At 37.6% G+C, this 14,597-nt stretch overlaps 2 protein-coding genes across 6 annotated transcripts in view; one reads left to right on the top strand and one right to left on the bottom strand.

Annotated features, from left to right (window-relative positions):
* The window catches only part of LOC119699554 (translation initiation factor IF-2-like), a 75,497-nt gene that overhangs the window by 10,974 nt on the left and 49,926 nt on the right, over positions 1–14,597 (top strand). The gene's annotated exons all lie outside the window — the stretch shown is intronic.
* The window catches only part of SNX9 (sorting nexin 9), a 61,854-nt gene continuing 50,701 nt past the window's right edge, over positions 3,445–14,597 (bottom strand). For both annotated transcript variants that reach the window (XM_038133214.1, XM_038133215.1), the window contains exons 14-18: positions 10,888–10,964; positions 9,844–9,933; positions 8,324–8,438; positions 6,837–6,928; positions 3,445–5,523 (exon numbers count right to left, since the gene is read on the bottom strand). In XM_038133214.1, the coding sequence (XP_037989142.1) occupies positions 5,476–5,523; positions 6,837–6,928; positions 8,324–8,438; positions 9,844–9,933; positions 10,888–10,964 (422 nt within the window). In that variant the 3' untranslated portion in view covers positions 3,445–5,475. The remainder of the gene's footprint in view (positions 5,524–6,836; positions 6,929–8,323; positions 8,439–9,843; positions 9,934–10,887; positions 10,965–14,597) is intronic.

Here is a 14,597-nt window from a genome sequence, read left to right as displayed (position 1 = left end):
GGACTTCAACAAATGTCAGTAGACATTTCAGATTCATAGTGCAGCTGTGAGTGCTGATAGTATTGTAAGGGGGTGCTGTGTTTATCAAAGCCCTCACGACAGTCTTATACAATGGCAAGAACATACCAGCAATGACCCCCTCCTGCCCTACAGCAGATACAGGGTCTCAGAGATGCCAACAAAGTGAATGTAGTGCAATGTATGCCAGAAATGCAATAAATTTTGATGGGTCCAGAAAGGTCTTGATGAGCAGGCAATGCACAAGAATCATATGGGAGCAGGGAGATACTCTTCCTCCAAAACAGGAAGCAGAAAAGTGAACATAATGAAGTGATACATTTAATCTTTTCATTTAATAGGATTAAGAGATCAACTTCTATCTAGATTTACAAATATTACAAAGAGTGTGTGTTTCTTGAACTGTGTCTGAAATGGCAATATTATTTGCAAATTATTTTACATAATTATTATTCCAAATAATTCATAGTCCTAGAAACTGCTACTTACTCCTTGTACAAAGGGCTATAGAGTACAACAGCTAATACCTTAACAAACCTAAATATTGATATAATTACAGATCAAATGAAGGCTGATAAATATTTAGCTTTGCCATTGGAAGTACTGTTATATTTAGTATCCAGTTCCATCCACAACTGTATTTGTTTTGGTTTTTTAAACAGACTGATTTTCTTCAGATGTGCTGTTATAAATGGTCATAAATAAAGGGCTTGTCTTGTCTTCCAATTTATTACTGCCCTGTTTTCAACCTCTTTATCATCTCCTTTGGTATCAAAAGGAAGATAGCATGTTCTTTACAATCCTCATTCTATAAACTTCAGTCTGCTGTCCCACTATTTTTGCGTCTCCTGTGAGTGACCAAACTCATTAGTTATTGAGGCATCACATAATCACACAGGTGGGTGCAGGAGGATGCTCTGACAAGCAATTTAATAGGGACAGGTCAATAACTAAGGTCAAATAACTAAAATACAATTCAAAAGAAACCAAACCACTTCATACTGTTTTTTAAAAAGTCCCCACAATTTTCCTATATTTTCTGTTGTTTTTAAAATCCTACTGTTTGTTATTCTTCTAAGATAACCTCTAACAAACTTCTTGGAGCTAGCAACCTAATTACATCTTTAGAATTACATACTTTCTAGGAAAACAGTTCATCAAATATTTGGGTTTTTTGGGAATGACATTTCACAAAACTAAAAACCACTGAGAGTAACAATTTCAGCTTTAAATTGTTACTGAGACTTAATTGCAACAGAAGGCAATGTGAATTAAAAGTGACCTTGAATTGACAAATATGTGCTATGACAAGTTTATTAGCAAATATATTTTAAAAATGAATAGTTGTTGAAGATGGTATAAAAGGAAAACTAAGGGTAGCAGAAGTCTGCTGTTAACAGAAATAATAAGTATTCCATGCAGTCTTGCTTCAGCCCCGACAGAAAACTGTGACATACAAAAATGTATCTTAACAGAATATAGCCACAGGTTAGAATAAGGAAGAACAATATTTAGTAAAAATGAGAAAGCTGTCTTCAGATAGACAGGATCAGTTCACATAAACTAATAAATCCTATTGTGAAGCAAACAGTTTTTAAATCTGTAAATGAGAAGAACCTAGAGTTCAGAAAGTTCGGCAGGAAGGCAGTAAGAATACTACCTGAAATCTGAAGGAACACAAAGAATTTAGGATAGTTTAAGAAAATCTGGCCAATCAGGAAAGATTAAAAAGGCCCAGAAGATTAAAAATAGGCAAACACGTTCTTTATAAGACAAGGAAATTAAGCCAGTTTAAATTCAGTACCCCAAAAATATTGCAAAATCTTAGAGTCACAGCTCATGTGCAAAGAGCCCTGGGAGGAAAAAAAAAAAGAGAAAAAAACAGCTAATCCAAGTTAGTGACTCAGATGTTCTTTAAAACAGCATGGGTGTAATTGACATTGCCAAGTGACAGAATGGGTGGATTGGTCACCAGCCAGTCAAAATATTCTAATTCTATAAGGTTGTTTTTGTTAGTGTTGTTTAGACAGGAAAAAAAGGGTTTTTTCTGCTCAAGTGGTGACCTCAGGTGTTAGCATTAATTTTATCAGAAGAGTTATAGGAAAGTATGTGAAAAAAAACCACTGACAAAAGACCCCCCCCAGCCCTTGCCAACTAACCGGCCTCTGCCTGGTGCACGCGCACCTCTTCGTGGGAAGCCCTGCAAAAGGCAGAAGCAGCAGTGCCAGGACACTTGCCTAGTGAATGCTTTCCTTGCTGCTGACTGCATGTCCTGAGGCTGTGGAGGGAGTAATTTTGGCCAATCCAGACTGGCAGAGTGTCTGGTGTATGCCAAAGTAAGCCACAGCACAAGAAATGCCTCTCTTTCTTTGTGAGAGTTTTCTTTACAAGGCTGTTAGTCTGAACTCCTTCTAAGAGCCTAAACTAGGCTAATTTTGGTAGCAGTAAAATTGATGTATTATTTAATTAGGATTTACAGAATCGAGTCTGTTATGGTAGTACTTTCTCAATTATCTTGTAACAGAAAACAGGAATTCCTCAGGAGTATAAAAATTTCCATACTCATATAAAGTTAGGACTTATTGATGAACTCTCTAATTGCAGTCAACAGTACACTCCAAAACCACACCCTATAACAGAGTCAGCTGCTGCAGTCTAATTCCATGTTGGATTGCAAACAAGAAATGCAGGTATCCTTCCTCTCTGTACAGCTACATTTTATTTTTAAAAAATAGGTGTAGTTGCAGTAAGAAATTAAAGTATATAGTTAAACCAAACAGCTTGGGCAGTTGATGTCTTTTATGAAGTCACTGAGCTAATGCCAGTGTTTGGCTCTCCCTGGAAGGAAAACATAACCCAGGAAACAGCAGTAAGGCTTGTGGATGCTGTAGACTAATTATTCAGCTATGACAAACAAAACGCAGGAGAGCACTGCTCAAGCCTTGCACTAACTTGCTATTTCTCTTTTATGGCTACATCTTTAGTGTGCACATTTTCTGTTACCCCCCAACTCATGCAATTAAAACTATGCCACTATTCATGTCTAATTTAAAAAACAAATATCAAAGACAATCGAATTTCTATTCTGGGTCAACACCATGCTGACACAAAGCCAGGAACACACAGTAGCACTGTGCTCTACTACTTATTTGCAGTCAGGAGGGTTCCATCAGCCATGAGCTGGACTGACCTGAATAAAGAAAGCTTACAACATATGCATAGCCTTTGCTGGTTTGCAGTCACTAGCACTATTATACCATCCAGTTGGGATGCCTGCTTTATGGAAGACACATGGATGCTTTCTAATGCCTCAGCTGGCCCGTGTGTAAGCTGGTGAAAAGCTAAAGGGAGGACTTGCTTCATACTGCATTCACCCTGTTTAAAACCAACACCATGATTAAAAAAAAAAAAAAAAAGATAAAATAGTCTGGTGGATATACATAAATATTTATTATCAGTTTAACTTCATTTTACTAGAAATCTTTAAAACAGTTTTTCTTTTTTTTTTCTTTTTTTTTGCCAAAATGTTGCATCTGACACAATTGCTACTATCATAGCTTCCCTGCACTGGGAATGCAGAGCTTACACTTAAGATTCCAAAACAATCTATTCAAGATAAAGAGCTTTCAACTTTAGTGCATACGGAGCTATTTAAGGATTGGTAAAAAGAACCCCCTTCCCCTCCCAAATGAAGAGTCTGTTACAAAGAGATTTCATTACCAAAAAGTGAATATACAAATGCTAAAAAATGCTGGCTTGAAAAAGTGATTTCAGAATTTACTGTACACATTGTAACAATTTATTATATAAGCTGCTTCTACATGCAAGCCGATCTTACATTTGGTGTAAAACATTTATACACATTCTTTACAATTTGTACATATTTAAATGGCTGTATCAAACAACACTGCACTATGGAATTTTGGAAGCAAACTAAAATTGGGAGGAGAAAAAGACAAGGTTTATAAAAAGTGAACAAAACTTGTGACACTGAGAAGCATCTAGACTTAGGCCTAGTCTGGCTTGGTTTGGTTTCAGGTTATTCAGGCAGACCCAGATTTTCCTTCTAGCACAGAAAAGTAACACCAATGCAAAAGAGAGTAAGGCAACTATTGAACTGGCAGACTGTACCCGTCACTTCAAATGGCTTATTGGTAAAATGCCTTTTTAGTTGTGGGGTTTTTTTAACTAAAATATTTATTTTCTAGGCACATTTTAGTAGAAACTGTGTTTTGGCTTTCCTGCTTGCCTATGGCAAGAAATGAATTACTGTACTTGGTGCCCATTGTGAACACAGTTGGTGGTGGCTTTTTTTTGGTTTGATTCTGTGAAAAGCCAAGGCCTCAAATGGTATTTCAGTAGTATGGAAGAGGATACTGAGTCACTTGATAAAAGATGATGATCAAAGAACAGAGTCTGTGTAATAACTAATGATGTTATTCAGTACTTTTGCCACCTTTGAGTTTGTATTAGAAGGCAACAAAAAGTCAACCTGAACCAACAGAACACCATACTACTACACGAAGACCTGAGCTTAGCTGGAATTTGGGGATGTCTACTAGTTGGGGGTTAGATGTGGCATTGTCCCCTCTGCTGAAACACTACAAACTGTCAGAGGGGAAGCTGGCCCTGTACAGCACTGAGAAACACCAGTGCCTCATGGCATAACATTGGGGGTGTCAAAGTGCTGGTATGGAAAACTGTTTTTCACACTTTCCTGAATGGCTCGTTCCTTGTTTGTACTTTGTCTTCTTACACAGTGCATAGCAAAAAAGTGAGCCTGACATAAGCTCTGAGGTGGTGCACCACAAGAACAAAATTTAGTTAGAAGGAAAAAGAAGAGAGGGAAGAATGATTTATATTTACCAGAAGTCATACTGGGAGCAGGATGCCATGGCTGCATATGGGAAACAAAACTTAAGAACAAAGTGTTCATTCAGGAGATTATCACAAACATGTGTCAGAAACATACATGAATATAATTCCTCCTGGTTACTGAATTGCCGAAGAGCTCAACTGAATATAATGAGTATTAGGTAATTTTCTTAAGTTTGTCTGCTTTCCCATTGAAAAAAAAAAAAAAAGCTACAAATGCATCACTCTGGTGTTGATCCAGAGTTTTTGGAATAACATCTGATAGACAAGTCTTCATTAAGTCCATGGCAACATATCAGTTTGATAATTTAGATCCCTGTAACTGACAGCATTACCTAGCTGTTTTTATTTAAATAATTATATAAATGGGAGAGCTTTCAAGACAGGAGAGCCTTATTGTATGATTTAGGCTGATAAAGTAAAATTTGAAATAATACTTTTTTACAACGGATTCTCATTGGTTTGGGTTTTTTGGGGATTTTTTTTTTTTTTTTGCAAAGGCTAACAAGTTTTTATTAGCATTGCCCCCACATCAGAAAAGAACTTTGGAGTTGTTCTGTATTGTTGAATACTCCTTATTCTCTACATCACAGGAAAGCGGCTGAGTGCCTGCCTCAGCTTCTGTGCAATCTGAAACAAAGAAACAGAAGATATTTAATATGTAGTTGCTTTACACTGTGCAGAAATATGATTGCAGGCTAAGAAATTAGGTATTCCCTCATGTGATGAGAAACTGCAGGCATTACTGCAGGTTTTGTGTATGCAGGACTCTCAAAACATTCCATTACAAAGACTTCTCATATATACACTTTCTGCCTTGTTAATTTGGTACTTTCACTGCTCCAGTTGTGCTGGAGAAAGCATTGTAGGCAGGGCTGTTATTCTGCCTGTCTAGCACTGCACTGCACCAGAGAGCTACAGGAACAAAGCCAGATTTTCCAGGAAACCCACTTCCCTGCTGAAGAAAGGCTGAAACATCAGAACAGATGCACTGTGCTCTCCCCATAGTTCTCATGGCAGCCATATCCCCACATGTGAATGTGTACTGGGGGAGAGAGCATTGGTAGAAGAAAACTGGTGAGGCTGCAACCAGAAGGATTGAAATAGACTGGACTAGAGGCTGAATGATGGTAAGGGGCAACCTAAGCCTAACCCCACCAGATGTGTCAAGGAAAGTAAGCAAAGTGACCTGATGGGGAACCTACAGTTGTCACCTACTAAAGATACCTCTGAAGCTCCACTGGCAAATTTTATGGCTGTGAAGGGGCACCAGTTACTTATGAGATTCCTTTCAGTGATAGAAGTCAGGTTGCAGCACATTCAAACACAAATGTTTTACCACCTTATCACATTAGAAAGCCTGTTCTTGGTTTATTTTTTAAACATCACAAAGGATACATGCATGAGAACACTGTCAAATGAGAACTACAGTGGTACGGAGAGTGCTCAGATTTAAAATATTTAATGTCACCTGAAATGTTCCTGTCCTTGTTGCCCCACACTTGTATACATCAGGCTTTAAATCACAAAAGTTTCCCTTCTCACTCCCATCCTATGGGAGGAAAGTTTTGTTGAAATGTTTTATTGTTCTGTTCAGTGCCGCAGGCCTTGCTTACTACACATCGGAGAACTAAAATTCTTTGTAACCCTAGTACTGGCACTGGGGGAGAAGAAAAAAGTCAAGCTATCAACAATACGGTTTCTGAACAGTGGTTCTTAGTGCTACTGGGTTTATTGTAACAATCATGTACATAAGACAGTATCTATAGGAAAATACTTTAACTCGTTCTTTCAGTTCTCAGGGTTCTTTACAATTCCTTTTACAATTTTTTGTACAATTCTTCAAATATGTGCTCTGTGGGAGCATGGATTAAACCCAGTGTTTCCTGTAAAAGCAGCAGCACAGTGCATGCCAAGCAGAGTGCTGAAGCCCTGTCCCTTACCGTTTCATAGAACTGTGCCTGCTGCTCCAGATAGAGACGAATGACGCTGTTGTAGTCATAGATCCGGTTACTGTGGAAGTGATTCATCTCAGCTGCAATCAGACCCAGGAGACAAATTATTTAACAGAAGCGTTTATAATTAGGAACAGTTTCACTCAGTTCAAGTTAGTTACTCTGCAGCAAGCTCAATGTCCAGCCCTGCCAGCATGCTCTCATGCTTCCACAACCTGTTCTGCTTGCAGCACTCAAGTTATAGTGGAACTGTTTGTCACTTTGGTAAGGGGTCAATTACACACCAACCTGGGCACTTCCTGGACAAAGCCAGGTTCTTGTATTACAATACTCAGGTGCACAGAGATTCGATAAAAAATACAAGCAGGATTTTCTTCCACTGAGGTAACTGTTCCTTCCTGAAGGGTTTCCAGCAGAATTTTGGCTTGGACATTCAGATTTCCAAGGGTATAGATATCAAGTTGTAAGCCACAGCTGTAAATACTTAGCTCAACAAAAAGGAACAAAAAAGGTACAACCAGCAGCGTGTGACTCCTTGACTTACACTGTTTCAATAGATACCTGGAAACAACATTACTGAATCTGTAACACCTTACACCAATTTCTACATCTCAGATCACTGCTTACGGCTGAAAGAAGTTTTTAAATATATTTGGGGATATCAGTGGAGGGAGAAGAAATATGCTACATTGTAAAACTCATCCTAGAGGTCTTTTCAACAATTACCACACATAAAACACAATCCTCTTGCGTCACTGTGACTAAGAGGAAGGGGATGGGGAGTTTTCTTGGTTGTTCTTAAAATCAATTTTGTGTGTTGCTCTGACTTTGTCACATAATATATTGAGTACTCTTGGCTTTAAATCATCTAAAAATGATGCAACCCCCTCAGCAATGAGTAATCTCATTGAAGTCAGTAACAGGATGCACTTAATGGCTTGATATCCTGCAGGATTGAGCCCTGACTCCTCACTTCCCCAGTTTTTCTAGTGTGGCGTGGTGCACCTTATATTTACAACACCTCTAACCTAAAGAGGAAAAAGATCATTCAAAAAACATCCAGGAAATAAAGATCTTATCCAAAAGAACATGAATCTCAGCTGGGAGATGGATTATGTCTGACTAAACTAAAAGTCAGAAAAACACTTCTGCTAATGATGACCTGCTTCTTGCACCAGAGTTCATGCTTTTAATTTGAGACATTATCACTTCCAAATCAAAGAATCAGCCTGGGGAAGTTGTTTTGGGGTTTTTAAATTGCATTTTCAAAATATGTGTCTTTTGCAACAGCGATGTGAGATTTAAAAAAAAAGGGAGAGGCAAAATAACTGCAATTTAGAAAAATCTAAGCAAGTCACAAATAACCCATGCCCAGCTTTTATTCCTGGTAGCAAAAGATTTTTTTTCCAAGTATGCTGCTTAACAAGTCCTTCAGAGTTCTACAACATGGCCATTTAGCTCAAAATTTGGTTTACCTTGTAGTGCATAAGCCATGGTGCTGACACGTTTCACCATGTTCTGTTTGTCTTGTGGTGTTATTTTACTGGTTGCAACTAACTTGTCACTTTCCTTCACTCGTTCTATTGCTCCCTGTAGAAACCAAATGCAGGAAGGTTAAAAGAGTAGTCAACTTAGGGGTGTTCATAGTAATCTAAAATGCCACTAGCTACATTTTGAGTATGCATTCAGTACACACATGTACACAAAAGGATCGATTCTGCCTTCTCACATTTTCATCCAAAGTTATTTCCCTTTATTGATTCCAAGAGTCCTTGCAAAAAGTGACTTCAAACACGGGCATGATCAGAATCATCAGCGAATTGAGTTTGGTACAGGCAGTAATACACAAGAATATATACAAAAAAGACAAATGGACCAAGTTTCAAATTACAGATGACCAACATAACTGACATCCAAAAGCTTATAGAAGCTTATCTGCACATTTTACAAGAGAAGGCAACATAACACTGTTTTTCAAGAGACTACAACTCAATGCAATGTATAGCCATTGATTCAGGAAAATCCTCGAGTCACATAAATAACAAGCATAAAAAGATATGCCTCCCCTACACAATGTATTTGTGTCAAACAACATGCAAGAGAATCTATTTATGTCTCTTGGCAGTAGGCTTATGTTTCAAGTTTTAAAAACATTTATTCTTCTTTTATGGTATTTTCCCCCAATGATTCTGTGGGATGAGGGACTGCAAACATCCTGAAGAAAGAATACACAAATCTGATATGCTTTTATCTTTGTTGCTCTCAGAAGTATATTCTTATGTTTTTGTTCTATACATTTAACACTTCAAAAGATCAAAAAATCCCTGAATCTCACATATTTGTGCACTTGTTTAAATACTTCACAATATTTAGTTTCTTTAAATACATTGCAGCAGACACGTGACCATAAGGAAAACTCTATGACCAAAAAAAAAAAAAAGGCAAAATATCCAAAATTATACACCATGGGTTTTGTATTACCGAGAACAAAATTGTTGGGTTTTGCTGCTGGTATTTTGTTTGGTTCCCCCCCCAGAAATGTTAGAGCTTAGCTCTGATCTCTGGTTTTTGATATTAAAGAAACTTCAGTGCAGTGCATGATTATTTATCACATATCAGTAAGCCAGCAGTGTAAATGTACACAAGTTTTCCTACAATACTCATAGGGTTTTATTATCAATTATCACATAAGGCTCAAATATTACAAATTTACACTACTGCTATTGACCCCACTGGGACGTGAAGTCAACCTGAAGAAAATCATGAACCTTCTACTGCTCTGCTATAGCAGAAAGTCGTGATATTATTGAGAGAAATTCTAGTTTTCCTTCCCTCTAAGTACTTCTTCTTTTAAAAATCAACACATCAGTTTCACAGAAACTTCCAGTGTTTCAGCAGCAGGGGCCAGGCTGCTGCACAAATGAAGGGTACCATACCACCACTTTTGCTGCTGTCCCCACTGCCCAGCCCTTAAAAAGAAAGGCTCATCACATACCTTATGAGCTGCTATGATGTCAGGGAAGCAACCAAGAAATCCCTTATATTCATGATTTGTTTCCATCAAAAAGTGAAGATCTTTCTTTGGCTAATAAACAAAGCATAAGCGTAAGTAAAAGTATCTGTGGCAAATTAACATCACAGAAAAGAAACTATGATGCCAAGAAAGGGCAAAGGGGAAAAAAGGGAAGGAAACAATCAAGAAAACCCAAACCAAAATATGAATTGTTTATGCAAATTTTTCATATATGAAAAGGGTTTTTAAAAAATATAAGCTTTTTAGAGCAAGGCACTGAGCATCATTGTGCAGATGTCTCTGTTCTTTGTTTCATTTAACTCGTGAAGCGGTGGGGTTTTGCCTTTTCACCCAAGAAGAGTTTCCAGCGCAGTCTCTCATTACATATACAAATATGTGCATGCACAGATGCATCTCCTTAGTTGTCAAAGTGGAAAGGTGTCTTAAGAAATTTCAGACTCAGCCTTGAGATAAAGAGGATCTGCATTTTGGAGACTTTAAGCGTAACATGCTAAACATCAATGTATGTTGTGAATATCAATCCAGGTTTATTTAAGCCAGATTTTTACTGAAGCAAGCAACTGCATGTCAAGGCAATGGAGCAGGTTCAGTACACAGGTATTCCCTCACTTGGAGCAGCAGCAAAATCTGGCTCCTTTGGAGAATGCAAAGGGAAGACAGAAACTCTGTCTTTGATTAAATACCATTCTTTTGTATCAGTAATGAAGACAGTTCACAGACATCAAAAAATGAACACATTTAAAGACCAAACAATCCTTTTAGTATTTTAGAAACCAGAATGTGGACTTTCTGTCCAACAGAAATGCCCTTTCATCACATTCCCCCTGAGCTAACACAGAGTAGAAAAGAAGAAGAAAATGCTTTTAAAAGTGTTAATAGCAATTTAATTGCTCTATAGCACTAGCAGTTATGTTTTAATTGAAGAGGAAAAAAGAAAAGTCAGAAGTAATCCAAATAGGTGATATGTTTGCACACACTATGCCATTGCATTCACAATGCTCCTACCTGATCTGCTACAAGACTGGCAATTTCTTCGTAAGTTTTCCCTGCTTCTGTTATTGCTCCATTGAGATCAGATTCTCCTAGAAGTAAACATCAGTGTTCAAATTACAGTAAATCAATTACAACAAGAAACTTGCCTTGATTCAAGGCAAATTTATAAAATAGCCTATTTACAATAATAAATGGCTAGCCATCCTTTTATAACCAGCAGAAATAAAGAATTTTAAAAAACATTAAAGGAGAAAAACTGAAGGTCTTGTAGAAAATTAATGTTCTACCACAGTAGAACACTTACTTCCACATTTAATAATTCTATGCACTTTAAATACACAGGTATTCCTCCACATGGGGCAACAGGAAGTCTGCCAGGATGGAAAGGGAGGAAGAATGAGCAGGGTTACAAAAGATGGACTGACAAAGCTGATGTGCTACTAGCCCTGAGCTCTCTGACAGTCCTGGACCATAACTGTTCAAAGGTCAGAGAAGCAAAAGGAGGCTCAAGGCTAACTCTTTCCTGGACAACAAGACTTCTGATCCTTTCGGGAACTCTTAGACAATATTTTCAAGCTCTGTAAAAATCATTGGTTTTCAGAGTGAGTTTCTAACTTTCATCCTCATATGAAACAGACCAAAGGACCCTACAATCTATGCTTAACAATACAGACATCACCATAAATCCTAAGCTAGACAACAGCACAAGCACTCATAACACTGTGTTACTAACAGGACAGGCTAGGTGGGACAAAGATGGAAACAAGCCTTACATTCTTGTATGTTTCATGCCACTTCACCTTCCCATCCATGTTAGCTTGTCCAAAGCACGTAGTCAACAGTACAGAAAGCAAATTGAGGTAGAGAGTAGAAAGGCGAAGCTATAGTTTGCAGATATCAAACTTTAGTTTAAGAAAAAAGAGTTTTCTTATGCTTTCAGACATATCTTGATATTAGGCAGTGGTTAGTCTTTTATGAACTTTTTTATTTTATTCTATAGATATTAATCAGTGACTTAACTGAAAAGTACCATAGATTTCATTAATGATTAATCTGAGCATTAACGTATCTTGTTTTACTACAACATATGGTCTAATCTACATTAGAGATTTATTACACAGGATTCCTTCATTTTAGCATGTCCTAAAGGAAACAAGGTAATGACTGAATGTTGCTTCAGTTCTATCAATCGATTCCTACTTTCCATTAGACTGGTTTCATAAAATCAAAAAGCTGTGTGGTAAAGTGACTGATCCTAAGAACTAATCAGTCCAGTAACAAACACTGCTAAACAAATAATCTTTTTTTCCTATTTGGGTCTGTTAGGACAAAATAAAAATAAAACCAACACTAATTCCCATTGTGAGACTCGAGGTATACAATTCATAACATATCTTCACCTTTTTGTAAAACAATTTAAAAAATTGGAGAGTGATCAATTTTATTATTTCAGGCTTAAAGCTTAAGTATTTTCAGTATTTCAGAATTCTTATGTCTGCTCAGAAGTAACCTTGATGTAACTGCTGCTTAGGCAACTGACTCCTAGATGTTGGGATAAAACATGGTGTAGCTTCAGAGTCAGAAGCCAGATTGGTCTAGATGTTGCTGCTCATTTTGTAATGCCATAAAATATGGCATCACTATCTGAACAAAACAAAACAAAACAAACAAAAAAAACAAAACAACAAAAAAATAGGAAGAGTATGTATGTTTGTTTAAGCTGAACAACAAAATCCTCCCCTTCTGTACTCACTCCAGGAACCTTCATAGATCAGAGCTTCAAAGGATCTAGACAAACCCTCCCAAAACCAATCATCTTTTATTTTCAGCATTCTCAGCTTCTGAACCAATGCAAAGCTGGGAATTGCCTTCTTAACTCAGTCTGTGAAGGCTGAGTTGGTTCCTTGGGTCCCAGTGCAAGGATACATCAGGATGTCAGAGGTCCTTTAACCAATGGAGTAGCAGAAAGCCCCAAATGTTCCTAACATTTATAACAAATGTTAGTGTTGAGTACATTTATCCCCAGAAGAAACAGAGGGGGCCTAAAAGCATTGACTGAAGGTAGCTATAAAAAGAGCAGTTAAAATGGCCAGTAGTATTCCACAGATATTTCAAACTAATCACAAGGATAAATAGATATTTTAATTGATTTACAGTCTACCTACTGTCATAAGGAGATGAAGAAAGACGTAAAACAATGAGGAGCCTTTTGGAAATGTTTACTAGAATATCTCTCAGCAGTTCAACTGCTTGGTAAATGCCTGTGATAATCATTTCAGAAGGAATACACCAGACATATTGGGGGAACTAATACTCCAAGTCTTGACTGGGACAGACAGACAAATTTTTTTTTGTCAAGAAGTATTTTTGTTTTCTTTTCTTTCAAATCTTAATATAATCCAGTAGGAAATCACAAAATTTGATTTACTAGCAGCAAATACTTGCAGCAAAGCTTTTCTTGATAAGTACACCTCAAACTCATACGTTCAGCACACAAGCAGCTTGTAAAGCAGGATTTGCCTGTTGCTAGCTGACAGGATAGCAAAACTTGTGTGTAACTGCCTAACAGAATTCCTGAGGGGTGATGTAGGATTAGGAGAGTTTACTATGGTTGAATGGCATACCAGTCATTCACATTTTCTTAATATAGGAGAAAGACTCCTCCAGATTTGGTGCCGCAAAAGAGAAGCCATGCTATTTAAGGCTGTGTTAACTTCAGAGTATCCTATGACACAGTAGCATAAGCAACACATTGCCAGGCTGAAGGACACTTCCAGGCATGTTCTGGTACTGTCCAATACACATTTTTGGACCAGGATCATGCTTGCAAAGTGCACATTCTTGCAACCAATTGGACAGTACATAAGCCCATAGCTAAGTTAAATAAGAACCTCTCAGTGTGTCCTTAATAGTTTTAAAGGACATCACTACACATAAAGCTTTGCAGAGCAAGCAGGCATCATTGATGAAAGTGGTATGGGCAATACATACATCCCATTCTAACTATGCAAATGAACCAGCTGACAGTAAATACAGTATGTCAGAAGTCAGCTACCAGTATCTAGAAATGTTTCTGTCATCAAATTAGTCATTGCAATCATCAGTGGCCTATATGCTTAAACTTTCAGAATACTAGTATTACAAGAAATCTAAAAAACCAACCCAACCAAATAAAATACACAAGGATGAAGAGATTCAGCTCTCAACAGAAACTGAATTGAGTGTCCTTAAGCATGGCTGAACGAATCATTCCTCTTTACTGATAGTCCAGAAAAATCATACATTATACTCAGCCTAGCTACTACTTTTTCATTGGAAGCAATGTGTCCTCTTTTATATACTGACATCTGGAAAGCTGTGCCCTATCAGTTTAAATCCAGGTGCTTATGTCTCTTGCAGAGACTCTGCTTAATCCATAGACCTGTACCTGATGATCAGGTGAATCCATATGTGAACAGCAGGCAGGACAGAGTGAGAGAAGCAGTGATGAAGCCATTTAAAGCCACATCTACATCTTACTTGCTCTCTCTTCCTGATAACTCAAATTAAAAAGCAAAGAATCCCATATATTATTAATTTGGAAACAATACAAGGGTGCAAGTTATTGAAAAGAACAAAACATGTGGAATCAAGGCACAGGCATCTGTAGGAAGGGTGCTTTTCTCAACAAGATACAGGTTCAACCAGCTATGACTGGGCAAAAAAGCAAAGACAAGACATGC

The sequence above is a fragment of the Motacilla alba genome, chromosome 3, assembly GCF_015832195.1.
Source record: "Motacilla alba alba isolate MOTALB_02 chromosome 3, Motacilla_alba_V1.0_pri, whole genome shotgun sequence".
NCBI lineage: Eukaryota > Metazoa > Chordata > Aves > Passeriformes > Motacillidae > Motacilla > Motacilla alba.
This window is presented reverse-complemented; position numbering and strand designations above follow the sequence as displayed.